This window comes from Thamnophis sirtalis, unplaced genomic scaffold (assembly GCF_051295495.1).
Source record: "Thamnophis sirtalis isolate CommonGarterSnake01/CBP01778 unplaced genomic scaffold, rThaSir2_p1.2 scaffold_2, whole genome shotgun sequence".
Lineage (NCBI taxonomy): Eukaryota > Metazoa > Chordata > Lepidosauria > Squamata > Natricidae > Thamnophis > Thamnophis sirtalis.
In genome coordinates, this window is record NW_028261382.1 from 11,735,923 (window position 1) to 11,761,811 (window position 25,889).

Consider the following 25,889-nt stretch of genomic DNA (forward strand, 5'->3'; position numbering starts at 1 on the left):
ACAATAAAAATAAAATAGAAAAGAATAGAATAGAATAATAAAAAATAAAACAATAAGATAGAATAATAAAAAAGAATAGAATAGAATAATAAAATAAAATAGAATAATAAAAAACAAAATAATAAAATAAAATAGAAATGAAATAGAATAGAATAATAAAACAAAATAATAATAAAACAAAATAATAATAAAATAAATAAAATAAATAAAATATAAATAAATAAAATAAATAAAATAAATAAAATAAATAAAATATAAATAAATAAAATAAATAAAATAAATAAAATATAAATAAATAAAATAAATAAAATAAATAAAATAAATAAAATAAATAAATAAAATAAATAAAATAAATAAAATAAATAAAATAAATAAAATAAATAAAATAAATAAAATAAATAAAATAAATAAAATAAATAAAATAAATAAAATAAATAAAATAAATAAAATAAAATAATGAAATGAAATGAAATGAAAGTCACACAACCCACTCCTTCGTTACAAATCAACGACCGTCTTATCTTCGGACTTTGGAGCTGCCTGCCTCTTTGCTTTGGCGCCTCTCCAAGCCGAGGGGAGCGAGCGATCTCTTTTCCCCTCGCCTTCCCGACGCTTAGGGACCTTTAGAAACGACCCCCCCCCCCCGAGTCCGCTCAGAGCTTCCTCCGTGTTCGGGGCGCCTCCCCGAGGTCGGCCGAGGCGGCTGTTCTTGCAATCTCATGGAGCGCTCGGAGGAGGGAGGAGCCGCCGCCAGCCCGGCCGACATGGCAGCCCTGCACGCAGCCAAGCGCGCCCTGCGAGCGGAGCTGAAGCGCCGCCTGAAAGGGCTGAGCGAAGCCGAGAAGGTCCGCCAGTCGCACCTGCTGGCCGGCAAGGTGGGTGGGAGAGTCGGTGGGAGAGCGGAGGCTGTGGCTTTCTCCGGACGGTCCCCTCCAGGGGCCTTTGCAGCCGAGCCCGGAGAACGCGAGAAAGTCCCCGGGGGCTTCCGCCGCGGATCTCTCCAAAAGCGCAAAGCCCGTACGCCCACGCGCGTCTCGAAACTGGTGCCCGCAGACCTTGGCAGACCCGGGGATTTCCCCACTCCCGACTGAGAATCCTCGCCCCTCGCCCGCCACTCCCACCGCCCCCATACGCGACTAAGGACCTGGCCTTCCAGGGAAGGGAGGGAGGGTATTCGGGGAAAAGGGCAGCGGGTGAGCGCGGAGGGGATTTGGCAACGGTGGAAGGGGACCTAGCGCTGCGCTCTGCTTGTCTGTGGGACGCCTTGAAGCCTTTCTTGCCTTCTCCCAGAAGCGGAAATTCAGGGCGAAGACCTGGCTCTGTCTTGCGGTTGCCAACTCTTACTCTGGAAGCAAGGCTGGGCTTGCAGCCAAAGGGTTTCACAGCGAAGGCAAAGAAGGAAGTGGAAACTGGCTTGGCAAGTCACAGGCTGGAGGTTGGTCGTGAGAATCCGCCCCACGGCGCTCTCCTTCAGCAAACCACGTTGTAGCTTTGAGCATTGGCAGGAATCCAGCACGGTCTGTCATCGTCTGCCTTTTAGGAGAGGGTAAAAAACACAGCAGGGAGGCAGGTGGCTCAGTGGCTAAGACGCTGAGCTTGTCGATCAGAAACGTTGGCAGTTCAGCGGTTCGAATCCCCGGCACCGCATAATGGGGTGAGCTCCCTTTACTTGTCCTAGCGTCTGCCAACCTAGCAGTTCGAAAGCATGTAAAAATGCAAGTAGAAAAATAGGAACCCACCTTTGGTGGGAAGGTTACAGCGTTCCATGCCCCCTTTGGCATTTAGTCATGCCGGCCACATGACCACGGAGACATCTTCGGACAGCGCTGGCTCTTCGGCTTTGAAACGGAGATGAGCACCGCCCCCTAGAGTCAGGAACGATTAGCACATATGTGCGAGGGGAACCTTTACTTTTATGAAACACAGCATTGACTGAAGTGTCAAGTGTCATCTCTTTCTGTATGACCCTTGTGTTTTGTTTCATCTGTGTCCCAACCGCTTTGCAGAACTCCTTAACAGGAGCCTCAAGTTGTCTTCTCAAATTTTTTTTTCATGGGTCTTTGGGGCCCTAAACAGATGTAAGTTGAAGATAATAAGGAGTCCGGAGGCTAAATTATATGACGAGCGATTGAGGGAGCTAGGGATGTTTTCGTCCCAAAGGTGCTTTTTCAAGAGGCAACTTGGACTTTCTGGGGTTTTTTTTAAAGACAGTTTGCTTCTTGGAAACTTCTTGGATGATTAGAGATTAGATTAGATTAGAGGTTTATTTATATGCCGCCCTTTTCCCTAGGGGGACTCAGGGCGGCTCACAATCCAAGGAAGGGGGGAAAAACAGACTTTTACATATAAGACAATGCATGGTTAAAACACAACATTCATACCATTCGCGCGGGTTACAATCTTTAGCCCCAGGCCTGACGGGATAGCCAGATTCTGAGGGCTGTGCGGAAGATCTGGAGGGTGGTGAGGGTACGAATCTCCACGGGGAGATCGTTCCATTGGGTCGGAGCTACCACCGAGAAGGCTCTCCTCCGCGTGGTTGCCAGTCGGCATTGACCAGCGGATGGAACTCGGAGGAGGCCTAATCGATGAGATCTAATAGGTCGTGTGGAGGTGATTGGCAGTAGGCGGTCTCTCAAGTGATGACAAGTGAAAAGTCCTCAAAAACAACAACAACAACCAGAAAGTCCAATTGCCTTTTGAAAAAGGACCTTTGAAACAACCATGACCTGGATGACTGAGAATCTCCATAGACATTTAGCCTATGAGTGATTGGGGGGGGGGGGGGAGCTAGGTGTATTTAGCCTATCGAAGAGAAGAATTGAAGGGACATGACAACTTTCTTCCATTACTTGAAGGGCTGCCATAGAAGGGATTGACTTATTTTCCAAAGCACCAGAAGGCATGACAAGAAATCATGAGTGGAAGACCATTAAAGAGAGACCCAACCTAGAACAAAGGAGAAGTTTTCTGATAGTGAGAACAATTATTCAGTGGGGCAGCTTGCTTCCTGGAATTGTGGGTGTTTTCAACACTGGAGGTTTTCAAAAATAGATCGGACAACATTTAACTGGAATGGTATGAAGTTCCCTGCCTAGACTAGCATTCAACAAGACTAGAGTTGGACGAGAAGGTCTCCATGCTTTCTTCTAGCCCTATGATTTTGTGTATGGCTGAATTCAGTTTATTTCAAACTTGCCATGCAATTAGTTTCATTTGAAAATCTCAAAGGTGCTTTTTTTTCCCCAGGAGGCAACTGGATTTTTTTGTTGTTGTTTTTTTCTTTTGAAGATGTTTCGCTTCTCATCCAAGAAGCTTCTTCAGCTCTGACGGGATAGTGGGGGATGGAAGGGTTTATATTCCTTGCAAACAGCTGGTCATTTGCACCCTTTTAGAGCAGGAGTCTCCAGCCTCACCAACTTTAAGGCTTATGGACTTCAATTCTGGAAGTTGGAAGTTCGCAAGTCGTAAAGTGGGCAAGGTTGGAGACCCCTGTTTTAGAGGGTCTTTGAAGCACTTGGAGGTTTATCTGTGTCCTCGGGGTCACCTGAGTGGTGCTCCTGGTTCCTGCAGTCTGCAATTTTTCCTCTGGAAAGCCACTCCTACTCCCACTCAAAGGGTGTTCATCCCAAATTGTATAGCTAAAAGCCTACAAGGAATATAGATCCTTCCAGTGATGGGTTTCAAAAATTGTTCGAACCTACTCTGTGGGTGTGGCCTCCTTTGTGGGAGTGGCTTGCTGCCCATGTGACCGGATGGAAGTGGCTTGCCGCCCATGTGACCGGATATGAAGATGCCGACGACCCTTGTCAGAACCACTTTAAATTACCTCACACACAGCACTGGCATGCATAAGAATATGATGTAAACTTGTTTTTTAAAAGGATCTTTGGTTTGCGTTAAAACAACTTCAACACACGCAATGTTCTGATTGCACCACAAACACAGTAGCCATCCTTACCTTTCACAGAGGCACTGAGTTTTATAAATATGAGCATGATTGTGTAGAATAATCATATCCAAGGACCAGTGGTGGGTTTCAAAATTTTTTGGAACCTCTTCTGTAGGTGTGGCCTGCTTTCCGGGTCCACTGGTGGAACCTCTTCTAACCGGTTCGGTAGATTTGATGAACCACTTCTACCGAATAGGTGCGAACTGGTAGGAACCCACCTCTGGATCCTTCCATTCCTCACTATCTTGTCAGAGCTGAAGAAGCAAAAGAAAAAAAAAGCAAGAAAGTCCAGTTGCCTCCTGGAAAAAGCACCCTTGGGACAACCATGACTTGAAAATTTCTACAGACTTTCTTCTGAGAAATGATGCTAAGGGAAAATTTATCCTTCATTCTGAAAATGAAAGTCTGGGAATTTTTTTTTCTGTTTTCATGAGAAACTGACTAAGGGGATATGAAATTCCACACCCAGAGTGCTGCATCAAGTCATCACACTATATAAAAAGATGGTGAGACTCAAGACTGTTGGTGGCGCAATACTGGAAGAAGGAAGATTTGCCTACTATTCAAGAATGGACATTAAAAGTTACAAACTTAGCAGAGATGGCTAAAATATCAGCATATCTTTTTTCTGTGAAAACGTTTTTATTTTCCATTTTTTCATTTTCATTCACTCACATATATACTGTGCATAGCCAGAGCCATACAACATTAAACAATAATTGCAGCAATTCCTCTTGTCAACAATATCCCCCAAAATAGAAACCCAATATACCTCTTCCACTCTCCGTACACCTCTTTCTTCCACCCCCCTCCAACTTTCTATCTTCCCTCCATCATCCCCCTCTACCCTACTTCCCCTCCCCCTCTACCACTCCTCTCTCCCGATCCACTCCCTCCCTTCCTTCTCACCCTCCCTCCCATCGTCTCTCCCGCCCTCTCTACCCATCTTTCTTCTATCCCACTCCTCCTCCCCTTGGTGTATTTCCACTATATGTCAATGTACTTAACTTATCCTATTTTTACAGAGAAATTAAAGAAAAACAGTATACATGTGAAGTCGCATTGCATTGAAATCTAACACATATCAGCATATCTTAAGGACCACTCAAATGAGAAATATAAACTGGAGTGGAGAAGATGGATTGACTATATTCAAAATAAATACGGGACTAAGAAATTCCGGATAGTTTATGACTGAAGAAGCAAGGAATGATACAATCTGTTTAGAGTTAGCCTAACAAAAGAGGAGTTAAAGCTCAAATGAAAGATGATACTATTTTTTTTAAAGTTTATTTTAGAACATCTTTGTTAAAGATTTATATCCTGTATTTGTTCTGGGAAGTCGGGGGGGGGGGGGGGAAGGTTGGGGGGGTTGGGTTCTGGTGGGGAGGGTGGGGGAGGGGAGGTAAATATTTGTAAAAGCCTTTTTTTTCCAAAAAATTAAAAAAAAAAAGATGTTGATACGTTGGAAAAAGTTCAGAGATGAGCAACTAAGATGATTAAAGTTTTGGAGACTAAAACTCATGAAGAACGGCTGTAGGATTTGGGTTTGGCTAGCCTAGAGAAAAGAATTAGGGGTGACATGATAGCAGTCTTCCAATATTTAAGGGGCTGCCACAAAGAAGAGGGGGGGTCAAATTATTTTCCAAAGTACCAGAGGTCAGAATAAGAGACAATGGAAAGAGGGAGAGACGCAACCTGGAATGAAAGGGAAACAGTGAGAATATTTAGTGTAACTCATGGAACAGCCTGCCTTCATAGTTACGACTGGAGGTTTTAAAGAAGAGACTGGGCAGCCACTTGTTTGAAATAGTATAGAATCTCCTGCTTATGCAGGTGGTTGGACTAGAAGACCTCCAAGGTCCCTTCCAGCTCTATTCTGATTGATTGATTGATTGATTGAAGATGTGAATATATTCTAATATAGGTAAAGTTAAAGGTTCCCCTTGCACATATGTGCTAGTCATTACCAACTCTAGGGGGCGGTGCTCATCTCCGTTTCAAAGCCGAAGAACCAGTGCTATTCAAAGACGTCTCCGTGTTCATGTGGCCGGCATGACTCAACGCCCAAAGGCGCACGGAACACTGTTACCCTCCCACCAAAGGTGGTTCCTATTTTTTCTACTTGCATTTTTATATGCTTTCGACGTGCTAGGCTGGCAGAAGCTGGGACAAGTAACAGGACCTCACTCCATTACATGGTGCCAGGGATTCGAACTGCCAAACTGCCAACCTTTCAACAAGCTCAACGTCTTAGCCACTCAGCCACCAATGTCCCTATATTCTAATATATTTCCAGTTAAATCGGTGATATTTAGACACAGGATATCCTATACTCCCTATAATCACCCTTGGTAAATTATTTTTAAATGGCCATTTCTATGCCACCGAAGCCGTGAAAAATCATACTGGAAAGTATACTTTTCAAAGTTTTGTCCAAACTTAAATACTCTCATCATTCCGGATCAGCAGAATTAATGAATAATCAGAGCATGCAAACAAGTAGAACTTCAGTCACCAAAACAAACATTCATCAAGTAAAAGTAGTCGGTCATTAATTCAACAGCAGCAGGAAAGTCAACCCAGCGTGATTATTCTACTGAATATTAAGATATTTGGAAAAATGAATATTTTCAAGGAGAAAAATGCTAGCAAAATAAATGGTCTCTCTTCTACCTGAACCTTTCGATTGAGTGGTTGGATAATTTCCCAGCATTTTTAAATCTATTTTATCATAATGATTGATAGCTCTATCGTAGTATAGACACCTCTCGGGCATGTTGCAGTGTTGAAGCACCCAATAAAATGCGAGGGCCTGGTGCACTCGGAAAATGTGGTTGCATTACAAGAAATCTTACGAACTTTGACTGTGCTCAGAATGAGGTATGGTTTATTTGATTTACTCCCCACTGTCCTGCTCGAAACCAGCTTTCAAAGTAGCTCAGAAAATTAAAAACATACCAAAATTTAACCCTCTATGCCAAGAATTCAGTTAATAAGAATTTAGAGATTTTGTGAATGTTAGGGAGTAGATAAAGACTCTGCAGGTCCTTCCCTGGCAAAACTCCTTACGTAATTGGTTGTCATTGTTGATTGAAAAAGAACAATGCCAGTCTTGGAAGAGACCTCGAAGCTCTTCTAGTCCAACCCCCTGCTTAGGCAGGAAACCCTACACCACTTCAGACAGATGGTTATCCAACATCCCCTTGAAAACTTCCAGTGTTGGAGCATTCACAACTTCTGGAGGCAAGTTATTCCATTGATTAATTGTTCTAACTGTCAGGAAATTTCTCCTTAGTTCTTGCTTCTCTCCTTGATTAGTTTCCACCCATTGCTCCTTGCCCTGCCTTCTGGTGCTTTGGAGAATAGTTTGACTCCCTCTTCTTTGTGGCAACCCCTGAGATATTGGAAGACTGCTATCATGTCTCCCCTGGTCCTTCCTTTCATTAAACTAGACCTATCCAGTTCCTGCAACCGTTCTTCATATGTTTTAACCTCCAGTCCCCTAATCATCTTTGTTGCTGTTATTGTTAACAACAACAACATCAACCACAACAATAAACAGTAACAATAACAACAACAACAACAACAACCAACCAACAACCAATTTGGCCCAGTGATTAAGGCACCAGGCTAAAAAGCTGGAGACTATGAGTTGAAGTCCTACTTTAGCTATGAAAGCCAACTGGGTGACTTTGGGCCAGTCACTCTTTCTCAGCCCAGCCCACCTCATAGGGTTGTTGTTTTATGGGGAACATAAGAAGAGGAAGTTGTGTTGGATGTGTTTGCTGCCTTGAGTTATTTGTCAAAAATAATAAAGGATAAAACTGGGATCTCTGAAACAATTGGCGTAGAAAAATCTCATCCAGATTTATTGAAGAACTCACATTTTCATTCATTGCCTATTTGGGACATGGAGAATAATGTCTGTTCTTCTTTTTCCGTTAAAACACTGTGACAAGTGAGAATAGCTGTGTTTTATTCTCTTCCCCATTCATAAATCTGATACCATTTGTTGAAAGGCTCTGTTCCTGTGACTCTAAAGAAGTGAAGACCACTGGACACATCCTCCTTCGACGTTCTTTTTATAGAGATATTCGGGTAGGGGAGAATTACCCTTCCAATAATTAATAGGTATCCTGGCTGTTCTGACACTGCTTATTTCTAGTCGCTGCTTAAGGATGAATGGATTGTGATCACAGTGCAGGTGGCTAGATTCTGCGTAGCAACCCTAGGGATTCATTGGAATGTGACAATAATGATCTGAGCCACGGTGGCGCAGTGGCTCGAGTGCAGTACTGCAGGCTCCTTCTGCTGACTGCCGTCTGCCTGCAATTTGGCAGTTCAAATCTCAGCAGGCTCAAGGTTGACTCAGCCTTCCATCCTTCCGAGGTGGGTAAAATGAAGACCCAAAATTGTTGGGGGAAAGATGCTGACTCTGTAAACCGCTTAGAAAGGGCTGGAAAGCACTGTGAAGCGGTATATAAGTCTAAGTGCGATTGCTGTTATTCCGTTATAGCTATTTGACACAATTAATGCAGCAAATATATTTTGATATTACCACTTGATTGCATTTTAGTATCTAATAACTATAGACATTCACAACTAAAGATAATATATTATAATTTAGGCCATGTTGGGTTTTGTTTATGTGCCAAAGACCACCAAATTATGATTTTAACATAGATGTTATTTGTTCTTTATGATTTTATTCTAGAAATTTTAACTGGATACAGGGAGTCCTTGACTTATAACAGTTCATTTAGTGACTGTTCAAAGTTACAACGGCACTGAAAAAAAGTGACTTATGATCTTTTACACTTATGACTGTTGCAGCATTCTCACAGTCATGTGATCAAAAATAAGATGCTTGGCAACTGACTCACATTTATGATGATTGAAGTGGTCATTGATTCACAGGATTCCCTTTGACGACAAAGTCAATGGAGAAGCCAGATTCATTTAACGACTGTGTTATTAACTTAACCACTGCAGTGATTCACTTAGGGCAAGAAAGTTTGTAAAATGGGGCCAAACTTACTTAGCCAATGTGTCATGCCTGCAAGCCATCTTTTTTTTTTGGACTTCAGGCCTGCCACACTTCCTGCTGTGGGAAACTGGGAGGGGGGATTATGTGGAGTTGGGTGATATGTAGCCATAATAACATTCTTCTTAGAAAGTCAAGGTCATTCATTGTCTCTGTACCTAGCCGGAACTGGATGGGAGGACTCTGTCTTCATGGCAGAGGAAGATTGGATCATGTGATGAACTTGTGGGTGTTGGGACAGGATCTTGAACTTTCAACTGGGTGGGAAAACCTGGAAGCTTTCAGATTCGGGTTTTCCCAGATTGAATTGAATTGAATTGAATTTATTGAATTTCTATGCCGCCCTTTTCCCCAAAGGGGACTCAGGGCGGCTCACAATCCAAGTCAAGGAGGGGTACAAATAAGGAATAAAAAAGATGAACAGAACAATACACAATTTAAAAGCACACAACAACCATACCATTCGAGGGGGGACAAAAGCTCATTAGCCCCAGGCCTGTCGGAACAGCCAGGTTTTAAGGGCTTTGCGGAAGGCCCGGAGGGTGGTGAGGGTTCGAATCCCCACGGGGAGTTCGTTCCAGAGGGCCGGAGCAGCCACAGAGAAGGCCCTCCTCCAGGTGGTCGCCAGTCGGCACTGGGCAGCGGATGGAATTCGGAGGAGGCCTAATCTGTGGGATCTGATCGGTCTATTGGAGGTGATTGGCAGCAGGCGGTCTCTCAAGTGCCCAGGTCCAATACCATGAAGGGCTTTATAAGTGACGACTAGCGCCTTGAAGCGTATCCGAAGACCAATAGGCAGCCAGTGCAGCTCGCGGAGGATAGGTGTAACGTGGGTGTACCAAGGTGCACCCACAATCGCTCGCGCGGCTGCAATCTGGACAAGCTGAAGTCTCCGAATGCTCTTCAAGGGCTGCCCCATGTAGAGCAGATGTGCCAACATGGGTCTTTTAACAAATTGGAACTTAGAGGAATCCTTTGCCGCTGACTCTGATTTTATTTCAGATGCTATTTGGAACCCTGACAATGTCTCATTTAGCAATAGAAATTTTGGGCTCAATTATGGTCGTATTTTTTGAGTGTTTTTAACTTGTTCTGGTCTTTGACTGTAATAAACATTGACTTGGCTTGACGTTCATTCATAAGATCTGATTGCAGATTCTCCTTTTCCCGAAACAGGTGATGGCCCATCCTCGCTACCTCGCTTCCCAGTGCATTGCAGTCTTCTTAAGCATGCCAGATGAGGTCCGGACCAACGAAATCATTAAAGACATTTTTCAAAAAGGCAAAGAATGCTTCATTCCATGGTACAAGCCCCAAAGCAACCACATGGACATGGTCAAGCTAGCTTCCTATGAAGAAATTGCCTCCCTTCCTCTGACTTCCTGGAATATCCATCAACCAGCTGACGATGATGCCAGGGAAGATGCATTGGCAATGGCGGGTAAGTTTGGAATTGTGACACAGGATTGTGATATCAGTAGGATGTGGCTTATACCTTGGCTTAAGAGGGATAAAAGCAGGCATCTCTTTGCGTGCACTAAGTCAATGGTGGCGTACTATGGAACTTGTGCCAGAAGTGGCACTCAAAGCCCTCTCTATGGGTACGCATGTCGTTGCCCCTGCCCAGCTCCATCACATGCTCAGGGTTGACTCAGCCTTCCATCCTCCCGAGGTGGGTAAAATGAGGACCCGGATTGTTGTTGGGGGCAATATGCTGACTCTGTAAACCGCTTAGAGAGGGCTGAAAGCCCTATGAAGCGGTATATAAGTCTAACTGCTATTGCTATTGCTAAATAGTCCACTTGGACCAATCTAGTAATCCCTAATGGAGCCAATTTTCCCCTCTGCAATAAACACATACCGAGTAATCATCCTAATTCAAGCTAAACTATGGTTTATTCAATTATCTCTAGTTTTTAATTTCATTTGACACACTGAACTGTCAATGAATGGGCGGGACTGGTCTAGTGGTCTGAGCCAGCAAGGCACTGCTTATGCTTCTGGGGTTGGACTAGATGGCCTACAAGGTCCCTTCCAACTCTGTTAATCTGTTAATGTTATCTTCTTGCCAGGCTAAAATGTAATAAGCTACTTTGTGAGTAATGGATTGCGTGGTTATATCATGGAGATGCCGGCTTGGAGATTAAAATCTGCAAAGTTGGTGGTATATTATGGAATAAATGGCAGCGTAAAATTGGCCTGTTCTTACTGGGACAGAGGCAACTTAACTGAGCTTTGCAAACCAGTTGCAGTTCCCCCTCCTTACAGAAATAGTTCAGTAAATGCATTCTATGACCAGTAGATGGCAGGGTAGAATGCATTAAGAAATGAGCCAGTATGACAACCCCCCTCCCTGCCCAGCCCAGCCCAGGTATGATACAACCTTTCTCCCCGGGGAAGAATTTATCTCTGGGCTTGAAAAGCAAGCTGGAGAAGGGCCCAGCTCACATTTTAAGGAGAGAAAAAAAAAACCTCCCGTGCCCTAAATGTCTTTAAATATTACCTTCTCCTAATGATATCTTATGATTACATTACTTTGTTGTCTGGATGTATACTCAGAGCTTAAGCGCTGGAGACAAATTCTATCCTATTCCTATTCCTATTCCTATTCCTATTCCTATTCCTATTCCTATTCCTATTCCTATTCCTATTCCTATTCTACCCTACCCTACCCTACATTCTATTCTATCCTATCCTATTCCTATTCCTATTCTACCCTAACCTACCCTATCCTACGCTACGCTACGCTACCCTACATTCTATTCTATTCTATCCTATCCTATCCCATCCTATCTTATTCCTATTCTACCCTACCCGACATTCTATTCTATTCTATCCTATCCTATCCTATCCCATCCTATCCTATCCTATCCTATCCTATTCCTATTCTACCCTACCCGACATTCTATTCTATTCTATTCTATTCTATTCTATTCTATTCTATTCTATTCTATTCTTATCGTATCCCTATTCTTATTTCATTCCCTTTCTTTCCATGAATCTATTGTGTTGTTCTTATCCCATCCTGCCTTCTGTGAACTGAGAAATGCTTTGTTATTATTTATATTCTAGGCCAGTCAATAAAGGCACTTATGCCCACTAAAGTTCTTTGGACAGGTGCAGAAAGCTAAAAGATAGGCACTACCTTGAATGCCAGTAAGATGGGCATATAACAAGATTGATTGACTTAAAATGTACCGCCTAGGGGTGGGTTTCAACCGGCTTTACTGCTGGTTCGCTCATGCGCATGGGCGCTGGAAGTGTGCTGTGCGCGCATGCAGAGTTCAGTGGAAATTATTCTGCACATGCGCAGAACTAAAAAAAAAGACGGCGGCGGTGGCGGCTGGGGAACCGGTTTGGGGGCATGGCCAGCCTGGGTCGCTGCTGGTTCTGCAACCCAGGCCAGCATTCCACTACCTGTTTGACTGAACTGGGCCGAACCGGTAGGAACCCATCTCTGGTACCGCCCCTTTTACCAGAGGGTAACTCTGTGATAAGTTACAGAGTAAGCTTGCTTAACATTCTGGAATTAATATTTCTCTGTAGAAACATTTCGACTTACGGCTTTCTTTTTTTCTTCTGTTCAGTCCTGTCCAATTCTTGGACACTGCCTGGACAAGTCCCTGCAGTTTTCTTGGCATGGTTTTGCAGCGGTATTTTGCCATTGCCTCCTTCCTAGGGCTTAGAGTAAGTGACTGGCCCAAAAACCAGCCAGCTGACTTTGTAGCTAAGGCAGAACGAGAACTCACCACCTCCCTGTTTCTAGCCCGATGCCTTAACCGCAACACCAAACCGGTTCTGAAACATCAAATGCAGAATATCTGAGACAAATTTGAGTGGAAGCTGTGCTTTATGATTTGCAAACCCAGAAAAGCTGAGCAGTGATTGTGTGTGTGTTGTTTGGTTTTGTTAGCTCCAAATTCTTTTTCCAAAATATTCAGAGCGGTGTTTCCTTAAAGCTGTGTTCCCATGTTTATTAAACAGAGGACTCTGTTTAAATCTAGTTTGTCTTGGTAATTATATTTTTTGTTTTTGACAGCTGCTCCATATGTACCATGTCACAAAACTGGTATTATTCCTGAAGGGACAGGCACAGGATTTTGCTATTACTGGATTTAAAACCCTCATAACCAGAGCTGGGTACAAATGGCTTCCAACCCCACCCCCCCTCAATGTTTTTTAAATTTGTTTTGTTTAAGAGCCGAGGTGGCGCAGTGGTTAAATGCAGCACTGCAGGCTACTTCAGCTGACTGCAGTTCAGCAGTTCGGCTGTTCAAATCCCACTAGGCTCAAGGTTGACTCAGCCTTCCATCCTTCCGAGGTGGGTAAAATGAGGACCCAGATTGTTGTTGGGGGCGATATGCTGACTCTGTAAACCGCTTAGAGAGGGCTGAAAGCCCTATGAAGCGGTATATAAGTCTAACTAGTGCTAACTATTGCTATATTACTTTCCATTTCCATTAAACAGTGTGCGATCTGGGTACAGTTATTTGAACAACCATAACCCACATATTTGTTATTGTATTCATCACTATAACATTAATAATATAACTATATAGTAATATAATTACAATAATTCATAACATCTTCGTCTTCAAGCTCTCGACAGATTAACATTTCCTCTTTTTATATCTCCTCCTTTCTAACTTCTGTTTCTCTTGTCTAACCATTGATAAAATACATCCCACGTCAAAAAATATTCAGTTTCTTCTTTATCCTTAACAGTAAACGTTAGTCTTTCCATTTCTGCACATACTAGTATTTTCTTAATGACATAACATATTTTTCGGAGTATAAGATGCACCTCCCCCCACAAAGAGGTGAAAATTTGGGTGCATCTTATACACTGAGTATAGCCCCACCCACACACCGTCCTCAATCCTTTGGCCTCTGCCTCCCAGCAGTTTACCTCCTTGCAGCAAACGGGGGCTTGCGGAGGCTGCAATAGGTTATAGCAATCCCTGCAGCCTGAAACAGCTGATGATGGGGAGAAACTGAAAGTGAAACTTGCTGCTTGCTCCAGGAGGCAAATTGCTGGGAGGCAGAGGCAGATTTTTTTTTTCTTATGCTAATCAGGCTGTTTGTTGCAAGGAGATAGGTTAATAATTATAAATGCCTATAGAATGTTCAAATTATTAGTCTTATTTTTTAAAGACTGCTTTATTATTGTTCTAGACAGCTTAACAAAATGAAGAAGCTTTTTAAAATAAATGCTTGATCTGCAGACGCCCAGTACTATTGTATCTTCTTTTAAATAGCAGAGAATAATAACTATACTTCCAGAAAGCACATCAATTTTAACAGCATCTGTACAAGTATAGTCTGAAATGTAACACTACAAACAGTGTATATTGTCTGTACTGTTTGTTGTTTGTTGCAAGGAGGGAAATTGCAGAGGCAGATATTTTTCCCTTGTTTTCCTCCCCAAAAGCTAGGTGCGTCTTATACTTCGGAGCGTCTTATACTCCGAAAAATACGGTACTCATCTGACGGAATCTCATCGTTTTCCCATTGTTGTGCAAATACAATTCTGGCTGCAGTTAGTATAGGTAAAACCAGATATATAGTCTTCCTATCAAAATTTTTCCAGTACGATGCCCAACAAAAATATCTCTGGTTTCAGGTCTATATGCTGCTTTATCATTTTTTCTAACCAAGTATGTATTTTCATCCATTACTTTTTAGCTTTTGGGCAAGTCCACCGCATATGATAGTATGAACCCAATGGTTGATTACACTTCCAACATTTAGCAGATCTATCTTTGTACATTTGGGGCAATCTTGCGGGTGTAAAATGCCATCTATAAAGAAAAAAAAATTCCCAGAGGAAATAAAAGAGGAGCGGAAGGGGAGTGGAGTTTGCAGGAGACAATTGGTTCACTTAATTGCTTTGTAACTCTCCGAGAATCCTTGCTAAATTTTGCAGATATCAGCCTGGTAACACTCCAAGCCAGATGAGGTCTGTGACTGTAAATCCTCCCTTGAAAGACTTTGCTGGATGTGAATGAGCAGATTTCACAGTCAATTAATAAAAGGGGGTTTTGTCGGGACCAGGAGTTTGCTTCATCTTCAGGAATGCTTGGGAAGCCAAGGTCAGAACACAAACCTCCATCCAAGCATCCTAAGTACGTGAGCTCCCAACCCCACACTTATCCTCTGAAGGAGTAAAAGACCATTTGGAAATAAATGACATCATAGAAGACATTTTGAAAATAAATGGCTTCCTGAAACCGAGGGAGAATCGGTTGTGGGGGGAAAAAAAACACAGGAGCATTTCTCAGCCCTCATTACCGAAACTCATCAAATAAGGCTATCCCCTTGATCAGTTATTATCTATTTATACCCTTTGTAGCTGAAAGTAGGTTGGAGCTCAGTGGAGGAGTCTCCTGTGCAAAACGCAGTTTAATCAGAATGCGACACCACACATAATTACCTGGGAATAAGCTCCGCTAAACCCAGCTGAGTTTTCCTTAATAGTAACTGCATTGTCTGTCTGTCAAGTTATTTGCAGGCTAACGGAAGTGTTCCTTTGCAAAGCCAGGCCACAACTCGACAACACAACGTTTTGCTGTCTGAGAATAACTTGCAGTTTTCTGAACTAATAGCTGTGCTTTGGGGCCAAAAGGTGTGTGTGTGTGTGTGGGAAACTATAATAATGGGGAAGTTTATTCCATGCTATTAAAATTATGGTATCTCACTGATAAATCTACAAAGTCCCTTGGACTGCAATCCTAGAGGAGATCAACCCTGACTGTTCTTTAGAAGGCCGGATCCTGAAGAGGATACTCAAATCCTTTGGCCACCTAATGAGAAGGAAGGACTCCCTGGAGAAGAGCCAAATGCTGGGAGAGATTGAGGGCAAAAGAAGAAGGGGACAACAGAGAATGAGGTGGCTGGATGGAGTCACCGAGGCAGTAGGCGTGAGCTTAAATGGACTCCAGAGGATGGTAGAGGACAGGAAGGCCTGGAGGAATGTTGTCTATGGGGTTGTGATGTGTCAGACACAACTTTGCAACTAACACAACAATGGGAGTGTTCCTTTGCAAAGCTGGGCCACAACTCAACAACACAAAATGTTGCTGTCTGAGAGTAAGTTTTCTGAACTAATAGCTGTGCTTTAGGGTCAAAAGTGGGGAGGGGAACCTATAATAATGGGGAAGGTTGTTCCATGCTATCAGAATTATGGTATCTCATTGATAAACCTAGTTTAAATATATTGAATAATAGCATATCCTCACATAGAGTGGCAAAAATAGTTTGCTTCAGAGCTGGGCAGACATGCCCGGAGCAACTGATGTACAGTATTCCCTTTTTAAGCTCCAGGATTTTTCTAAGCCATTCAGTTTCTAAGAATTTACTCCAATGTTTTATAGCAATAGCAATAGCAGTTATTCATAGGGCTTTCAGCCCTCTCTAAGCGGTTTACAGAGTCAGCATATTGCCCCCACAGTCTGGGTCCTCATTTCACCCACCTCGGAAGGATGGAAGGCTGAGTCAACCTTGAGCCGGTGAGATTTGAACCGCTGAACTGCAGATAACAGTCAGCTGAAGTGGCCTGCAGTACTACACCCTAACCACTGTGCCACCTCGGCTCAATCTTTATCTTCATTACAAAAATTCCATCCAGTATTACATTGTTAAGCTTTTCCTGGAGTGCAGATATATCACTCAAATAGTCATCCCTGATCAACTACCAACAAGAAACCAAGAATAACAGAGTTGGAAGGAACCATGAAGGTCTTCTAGTCCAACATACCTTGTCAGACAAATGGTTATTGAATTTCTTCTTAAAAGCTTCCAGTGTTGGGGCATTCACAACTTCTAGAGCCAAGCTGTTCCACTGATTAATTGTTCTCACAGTTAGGAAATTTCTCCTTAGTTTTAGGTTGCTTCTCTCCTTGATTAGTTTCTACCCATTGCTTCTTGTTCTACCCTCAGGTGCCTTGGAGAATAGCTTGACTCCCACTTCTTTGTGGCAACCCCTGAGATATTGGAACACTGCTATCATGTCTCCCCTAGTCCTTCTTTTCATTAAACTAGATACATTCCTATCCATCTGAGAAAATGAGACTACAGTATGTGTTCTTCATAGCCTGTTTCCCCCAAAGCAATATTATTGATTAGGATGCTTGGTGTTATACAGATTTTTGGAAACAGCCTTATTTTGAATCAAACTACTTGTAAGGAAGTCAAGCACAAGAAGAATCACAAACACAGATGAAGAAAGCAGGGGTGGGTTATTGTAGCAACAAGATCTTTCTTTCTGGTATTGCAAGTCCTCCATTGGGTGCAATCTCAAAGCCATCAATCCTTTAATTCTGTGTTTCGAAACTCGCATTATAAATCTCATGCATACTTAAAGATTAACGTGGCCTTTTCCAGAGTCTGACCCGAGAATAGTTCTGATTTTGGGGGAGAGAGATTGAGACATAAAGCACTCCTTAAAACCTTCCTCAAAAGGCAGAAAGTCTACAAACGTCTGTTTAATAAAGGAATAGAAAGAGAGAAGAAGCCACATACTTGGATACAGTCCAGGGGTGGGTTTCAACCGGTTCGCGGTGGTCCCTGCGAACCGGTTGGTCAGCGAACCCGGAAGTAAGTAACTTCCGGGAACGGCGAAGGGCTCACCCACGCGCCCGCGCTCCTTACCCAGTTTTGATGAGTTCTGCGCTTCCACGCATGCGCAGGACGCATACAGCGCCTGCGCGATCCTCCAGGAGCAGCTGGAGCATCGCACAGGTGCTAGTACGCGTGCACGCACGCGCTGCATGCATGCGCGAGGACGCCGCTGGCCCCGTTCCAACCGAACCGGTTGGAACGGGGCGAGAAACCTACTCCTGATACAGTCATCCGTGGTAGCGTATAGTAGTATGCAGGCTTGGCCTAAAACACAAATTGCATGTTAGGGGTGTGTAAGCTAAACACGATCTGATTTAAATCAATGAATCTAAGTTTGCAATCTGATTTGGACTTGAATTGTAATTTAGAGGATCAATCCAGGGCAGGGGTCGGCAACCTTAAATAATCAAAGAGCCACAAAGGTCCTAACCGGAAGCCCCCCATTCAATTCTGGAGCCGACCGGAAATGTAGTTCCCTCACCAAAGAGTTTCCTCCTAGTGCAGCATCCTTTTTTCTCTGCTGACAGGAAGTCCGGTTCCCTCATCATAGAGTCTCCTCCTAGCACAGTGTCCTTTTTCCTCTACCTGCCCTAACCGAAAGCCCTACCAATTGTGAAGCCGACCGGCGACAGGGAGCCGCAGCAGAGGGATGAAAGGGCCACATGCGGCTCCAGAGCCATGAGTTGCCAACTCCTGATTCAGAGGAAGGGAAAAAAATGTTTCTGCATATGACTGATGCCTTGGACACTCAGGGGGTTGGAACAGAAGACCTCCAAGATCCTTTCCAGCCCTATGACTCTATGGTTCTGTGTGCAAAACTCTACAATTCATCAATCTTATTTGATTCAATAGTTCCAATGCTTTGCTGCTTCAATTTGGAAATCTGACTTAATTTGTGGGTTCAGTCAAATTGCCTTCAAGTCAAATCTCTGGATTGAATTGTCAAATGCCTCTATTACAGCAAAGACCAGCACCCAACATTTTGGGATGCTTAGTCCCTATTAAGCAAAGGGGGAGTGGATTGGCTGTTCTCCTTTTTCTCACAAATAATTCATTTCACTTAAAAAAAAAAAACCAATTCAACAGAACAGCCCTGGCAGAAGCTGTGAAAACGCCCTGACAGTAATTACATATAGAGTACCCATCCAAGTGCATTGATACCAATATACAAATAAATTGCAACTCCCAGCCAGAAACAGAAATAATTAAGCGAGAGGAAGCAATTTAGTTCCAGGCTGGAGATGTTAAGCTAAAAAGGTTGCGTAATAAGGAAAGAGATGTGGGTAAAAAAAAACAAAAAAAACTTACGCCCCCTGCTGACTCCTCTTTATGATGGTGTCAAATCATGTGCTGAGTTGATGGAAAGCACATCCAGGGACCACTTCTCATCGGCGCGAGCATTAAAAGAAGCTATTCAGGTACAGCCATAATTTTTCAGAGTTTTAATCACTTGCACCGAGCTGCTGTATGAATTACTTACTGTGATTGGATGGGCATGCAAGTAAAAATTTGTATTTGTATTTGTATTTGGTTTATTTGTATGCCGCCCTTCTCCAAGAGGGACTCAGGGTGGCGAACAACTCAGATTTGCTGTCAATTCCATCTTTGCACCTGAGTTAAATAGCAATGGCACTTAGACTTATATACCTATTTGCAGTGCTTTTACATCCCTCTCTAACCAGTTTACAGAATCCGCCTATTGCCCCCTCAACAATCTGGCTCCTCATTTTATTGATCTCGGAAGGATGGAAGGCTGAGTTAACCTTGAGCCTGGTGAGAATCGAACTGCTGGCAGTGGGCAGAGGGAAGGAAGGAAAGGATGGAAAGGAAAAGGAAAGGAACAGGATGGGACGGGAAGGAAGGAAGGAAGGGAGGAAGGAAGGAAGGACAACAGCAATAGCACTTAGACTTATATACCGCTTCACAGGGCTTTACAGCCCTCTCTAAGCGGTTTACAGAGAATCAGCCTATTGCCCCCAGCAGTCTGGGTCCTCATTTTATTGATCTCGGAAGGATGGAAGGCTGAGTCAACCTTGAGCTGGTGGGGATCGAACTCCTGGCAGTGGGCAGAGTCAGCCTGCAATACTGCATTCTAAACACTGTGCCGCCACAGACCTGGGTGTATTAAATAAATACATTTGTGTTCCAATATTTAAAGAGTTCCTTTAATTTTTGCAGTCTTGGGCATGCTATTGGAGAAAATATGTATTCTTGTTTTGAAATGAAAAAGCAAAAAAAAAAAAAAAAAAGATACATGGTGGGAAACCACTGAAATCCACAGGAATCTGGATCGTACTAAACTTTACGGAATGCTGTTGCCAAGATCATTACTTTATTTATATTTCAGTTTTCCTATTTTTATAAATATTACTCCATATTTATTTTCAATTCACGCTTTGTTGTTTTATGTGAAACTTCCAAACTGCAAGATTGGACTATAAATAAATAAACAGAATCGTTTCTTGCCATTCTGAAGTAGAAAAAGCAAAGCAAAAAGAGTGTATTTCTAAAATAACTTTGTTGTAGTTAGTTGCGAAGTTGTGTCCCACCCATCGTGACCCCATGGACAACGTTCCTCCAGGCCTTCCTGTCCTCTACCATCCTCTGGAGTCCATCTAAGCTCACGCCTAATGCTTCAGTGATTCCATCCAACCACCTCGTTCTCTGTCTTCCCCTTCTTTTGCCCTCAATCTTTCCCAGCATGAGGCTCTTCTCCAGTGAGTCCTTCCTTCTCATTATGTGGCCAAAGTATTTGAGTTTCAGCTTCAGGATCTGGCCTTCTAAAGAGCAGTCAGGATCGATCTCCTCTAGGACTGACCAGTTGGATCGCCTTTCAGACCAAGGGACGTCATAGATTTATCAATGAGATACTGTAATTTTAATAGCATGGAATAATCTTCCCCCTTATTATAGTTTTTCCCCCCCTTTTGGCCCCAAAAAACAGCTATTAGTTCAGAAAACTGCAAGTTATTCTCAGACAGCAAAACGTTGTGTTGTCGAGTTGCGGCCTGGCTTTGCAAAGGAACACTTGCGTTAGCCTGCAAATAACTTGACAGACACACAGTGCAGTTACTATTAAGGAGCTCCTAGCGGAGCATATTCCCAGGTAATTATGTGTGGCATCTATTACTATTAGTAACATATTAGTATTAGTCCAGCACCATTAAACACACAGACACACAGACACACACACAGACACACACACAGACACACACACACAAATAACAAATTCTGCCAATACTTCTTTCCATTTAAAAACACAAGAAAATAGCAAAGTCTTCCAGTATTTCTTTCAGTAAAGAAAATACCCAACCTTTCTCCTGTGAGTCCACTCCCTCCCTCACAAAAATATGCTCAGGTGAGCCTTCCCCCCTCATCGTCTTCAGACCAGATGGCCCGATCATTTCCTACATTCCGTATTATTTTTGATGCATTCAGCTTGCATTTCTACTTCCCCTGAAGGCCATATCGGCTGGACTTTTTCTGTTTCCTTGCTCCAAAAGTTTGCTGCAAAATTTTCTTTAGGAAAAAAAAACACCCACCAAGCAAGATGATAAGTTTGTTCCAATGGGCTGCTCTAACTCGTGCTGCCTCATTTGTTTCAAATGTCCCCTTGGCAAATCCTCCTCCGTAGTGAGGGGGGAAAAAACCCAGACCTACATATAGTTAGCTGCCTTTAAAATGCAGCAGAGGCTCAGAATGCCAGCCTGTTCCTTCGCGCTTCCTGGCAAAGACAACTGCATCAATTCTGAAAGCAGATGGAAGAAAGCCGGTTCCTTTGAGGTTTGAGGGCAGGATGGCAGAAACATCACCACTGAATTTATTCCAAATTTCCCTTCCCATGAAAGAAGCTAGCAATAGCCCTAGCAATTCCACTTAGACTTATATATCGCTCAAGGTTGACTCAGACTTCCATCCTTCTGAGCAGTGACGTGCAGTCAGGGGAGGCAGAGCCTCACCACTGTCATCGTGAAAAGAAAAAAAAAATTAAAAGGAAAAAGGCTGAGCTAGTTGCTGCCAGAGTCACCGTGGATGACTCTGCTTAGTGCTTAACTGTTGAAAAAAGCCTCTAAAAAAGTGCCCTCTACAGGAGGAGGCGGCAGAACCATGTGCCTCATTTAGTCTGACTTTATGATCACTCGAGCAGAGTTAAGCAAGGGTTAAAAGCCGAAAAATTCCTTATGTAGATGAGGCACGTGGTTCTCTTGCCACCTCCTGTAGAGGGCGTTTTTTTAAGAGGCTTTTTTAAACAGTTAAGCAGAGTCATCCATTGGGGACCCTGGCAGCAACTAGCCCAGCCTGACCTCAGCAGCTCTTGCCTTTTTCCTTTTACATTTTTACATTTTCATGATGGCAGGCAAGAGCAGAGTTGAAATCTTCTGTGACTGTGAAACAGCTGGAAAAGGTATGTCGGACATAGTGCTGGGGCGGCCGAAAGCCGCTTTCTTTCTTTTTGCCTCACCAGCCATAAACCTCACCGCACGTCACTGCTTCCGAGGTGGCTAAAATGAGGACCCAAATTGTTGGGGGCAAGAGCCTGACTCTGTAGACTGCTTAGAGAGGGCTGTAAAGCATTGTGAAGCGGTATATAAGTCTAAGTGCTATTGCTGGAGAAAGAAGGACGGAAGCCGTAGTGGTGCAGTGATTAGAATGCAGTATTGCAGGTTGGCTCTGCCAACTGCCAGCAGTTTGATCCTGATGGGGCTCAAAGTTGATTCAACCATCCATCCTTCTTTACGAGTTCATTAAAATGAGAAGCCGGATTGTTGGGGGGCAATAAGCTGCTTAGAGAGGGCTGTAAAGCACTGTGAAGCAGTATATAAGTCTAAGTGCCAGTGCTATTGCTATACTGTATGTTCTGTGGCCTGCTCATCACTAACTACATACAAAAACAATCTTTTAACAAGCTATCTACTTTCAAATGTGAAAATGGGGAAAAGCAACCCCTTCTGCGAGCTGAAAAAACAATTGCCATTTTAAATTGCAATTTCAGGGTTCCATCCAGAAGGCTCTTGATAATACTGACAGGTCCATGCTGAGAGCTTGATGTTTCTCAACCAGGGGTTGATCTGCAATTAAATCTTTATTCTATTTTATATCTGACATCCAAACAAATGCTTCAGTAATTGTAGCTCTTTCCTTTCCCTTTGGCAACCCCCACTACCCCCCCCCCCAGGAAAAAACAAATATATATTAAGTACACAAACTGAGATTTTATCTTATGGAACACACAATAAATCAACTGTGGAATTATTACCATGGAAAAACTTGGAGGGGGGAGATAAATGGCTTGCTGTTACAGCCATCCTCCCTTAGCCAACTTCTCCACTTTAAAAAAACAACAACACTCAGCATTAGAGATAAGAAACTTGTTTAGACAGAATTAAAAAAAAGAAAAGAAAACAAGAGGGATTTTTGCGGAATGTAAAAATAAAAAAAATAAAAAAAAATTAGAGCAAAATGTGGGAATAAAATCGTTTTATGATGATATTTAGCTGTTACTATATGCATATACTATATACTGTGTATGTGTGTGTGTGTGTGTGTATATATATATATATATATATATATATATATATATATATATATGTATGTATGTATGTATGTATGTATGTATGTATGTATGTATGTATGTTGCATTCGTGCTGATAAATAAATAAAGGGAGACTAGTATAGATCTATTTCAAGCTATTTAGCTCTTATCAGCTAGCCATACCCTTACTGGGATTCGAACCTGGGCTGTATTACATATTAGGCACTTGTATTAGCCACTAGGCCACAGGCTCTCCTCCTTTATCAGCTTTATCCTAATACAGCCTAGGTTCGATACACACACACACACACACACACACACACACACACACACACACACACACACACATATATATATCCAGCTCCAATCTCCAACTCTACATGGAGAACTACTATGGAGATATTTCACGAGGAGAGAGATACACTAGGAGAGAGAGATATACCCTCTCATGGCCTCCTTTATATAGACAGCTTCTTAAAGTGGCAATATCCTGGCTTCTTAAAGCGGCAATACCTCTGCCTCATTTCACCATCTTAAGTTACAGCCTCACATTGGCTAGTCAGCTTTAAATCATCATTACCCTGACATACTGAATATTTCCCCCCAGTCTTACTACGCTTTCTGCTTTTCATATGGCCTTGGGTTAATTTTGCTTTCTATTCTCGAGGGGGCTTTCTATTTCATGTATAGGTGTGCTGCTCCAGGACATTGGAAAAGAAATGCATTAAATACTTTTAAATGATAAGGATAGAGAAACGGTGACCTCACACATGAGATCTCATTTGGTGCATGGTTAGAAAGGGTTAAAGTCCATTTCTAGGGAGGCTGTGAGTTCTAGTCCTGCTTTAGCCTCAAAGTCACTTGGGTGACCTTGAGCCAGTCACTCTGCCTACGCCCTAGGGAGGAGGAAATGGCAAACCACTCCTGAAATCTTGTCAAGAAAACTGCGAGGGCCCAGATTGTTGGGGGCAAGAGGCTGGCTCTAAACTGCTTAGAGAGGGCTGTAAAGCATTGTGAAGTGGCATATAAGTCTAAAGTGCTTATATAAGAGCCTCTGTGGTGGCTCCGGCCCTTTGGAACGAGCTCCCCGCAGAGATTCGGACCCTCACCTCTCTCCAGGCCTTCCGAAAAGCCGTTAAAAACTGGCTGTGTCGGCAGGCCTGGGGTTGATGAGTTCCCTTCCCTTCTCGAATTGTGTGGCTGTTGGTTGTTTTAAATGCCCTGTACTTTTTGTAGTTTTTGTGTTTTTCCCTCCCCCCTCCTTGGGTTTGTGCGCCGCCCTGAGTCCCGCCGGGAATAGGGCGGCATATAAATAAAATGAACCTCGAACCTCGAACCTGCTATTGCTATTGCTATTGCCATGAGCTGGAAATCCAACTTTACCAGCTTTTTAACCTGGGGGGGGGGGAACCCCTCAATTCTTGGGCAGATCAGGAAGAAAACAAAATTGAAAAATGAAAACGTTAGTTTGATGTCCTTTCACCCCAGGTGTTTCCTTTCCCTTCCACAGATGGTCTGGATCTCATCCTGATGCCTGGACTTGGTTTTGACAAAACGGGGAACAGGCTGGGAAGAGGAAAAGGGTATTATGATACCTACCTCCAACGATGCCTGCTACATCCGAAAGGAAAACCATACACAATTGCCTTAGCTTACAAAGAACAAATTTGCCATACGGTCCCTGTGTCTGAAACGGATATGAAAGTGGACGAAATCCTCGTTGAAGACTCCAAACAAGAACTCTGATGATCATTGCTTTCCATGGAATTTCATTGACTGCTTCACTCACATCTATTCACAATGGGGAGGTTTGGTGACGGACTTCTGTCAATATCTTTGTGATCTCAACTTGGTCGCTGTGTTGACGATGGTACTACTACCAGGTTCTTCTGCCCGTAAAGATGCAATAAATCGTGTCTCTTAGATTATGCACGCAGCACACGTGTGGATTACCTCTTTATCTTTTCTAAACAATTGGCGTGTGCTTTGGGTAGAGTTTCTTTGGATGGAAACTCATGAGAAATACGTGATCCAGGTGGTGAGTGAACCACCAGTGAGCATACTAAGAGGTTTTTAGGGAGAAAAAAGTAATATTCTGTAGAAACCATGTAGATGCTATTTTAGAAATTCGTTGAACAAAATGGCTTCAGCTATCCCCAATGGGTTTATTTATCTTTATTATTTATTATTATTTATTAAATTTATAGGCCGCCCAATCCCGAAGGACTCCGGGCGGCTTACAGAGAGGGAAGAAAAAAGAAAAGAAAAATAAAAGAATAGTTTAAAATTCACAACACGCATTCGTTCTAATCGGGGCTGGACCTTACAATAAGGTCAACAGCCCCAGGCCTGCCGGAACAGCCAGGTTTTAACAGCTTTCCTGAAGGCCATGAGAGTGGGTAAGGTCCGGACCTCTGGGAGTAGCTGATTCCAAAGGGTCGGAGCAGCCACAGAGAAGGCTCTCCTCCGGGGGCCCGCCAGTGACACTGTCTGGCTGACGGCATCTGAAGGAGGCCCAATCTGTGTGATCTTATCGGCCACTGGGAGGTATGTGGCAGTAGGCGGTCTCGCAGGTACACTGGTCCTAAGCCATGTAGGACTTTAAAGGTTATTATCTTATTATTTTATTGTCATTGTATGTATATACACAGTATAAACATTCAACGAAATTCCCATAACACCCAGAGACCAGGCCCAATGTACATAACAATCCCCAAACACCTAAACCCCCCAGGCAT

The 25,889-nt window shown here is 43.1% G+C and overlaps 1 protein-coding gene across 2 annotated transcripts; it reads left to right on the top strand.

Moving 5' to 3' along the window:
* The first annotated feature begins 701 nt into the window (after positions 1 to 701).
* MTHFS (methenyltetrahydrofolate synthetase) lies at positions 702 to 25,085 on the top strand. Of its 2 annotated transcripts, none has more exons than XM_087704281.1 (3): positions 702 to 845; positions 10,176 to 10,440; positions 24,662 to 25,085. In XM_087704281.1, exons 1-3 carry the CDS (start codon positions 720 to 722, stop codon positions 24,895 to 24,897), a joined length of 627 nt encoding a protein of 208 aa, XP_087560407.1. In that variant the 5' UTR covers positions 702 to 719; the 3' UTR covers positions 24,898 to 25,085. The 2 variants fall into 2 exon arrangements, with proteins under 2 accessions (XP_087560407.1, XP_087560406.1); XM_087704280.1 differs by having other exon boundaries at positions 705 to 875.
* Positions 25,086 to 25,889: the final 804 nt, after the last annotated feature.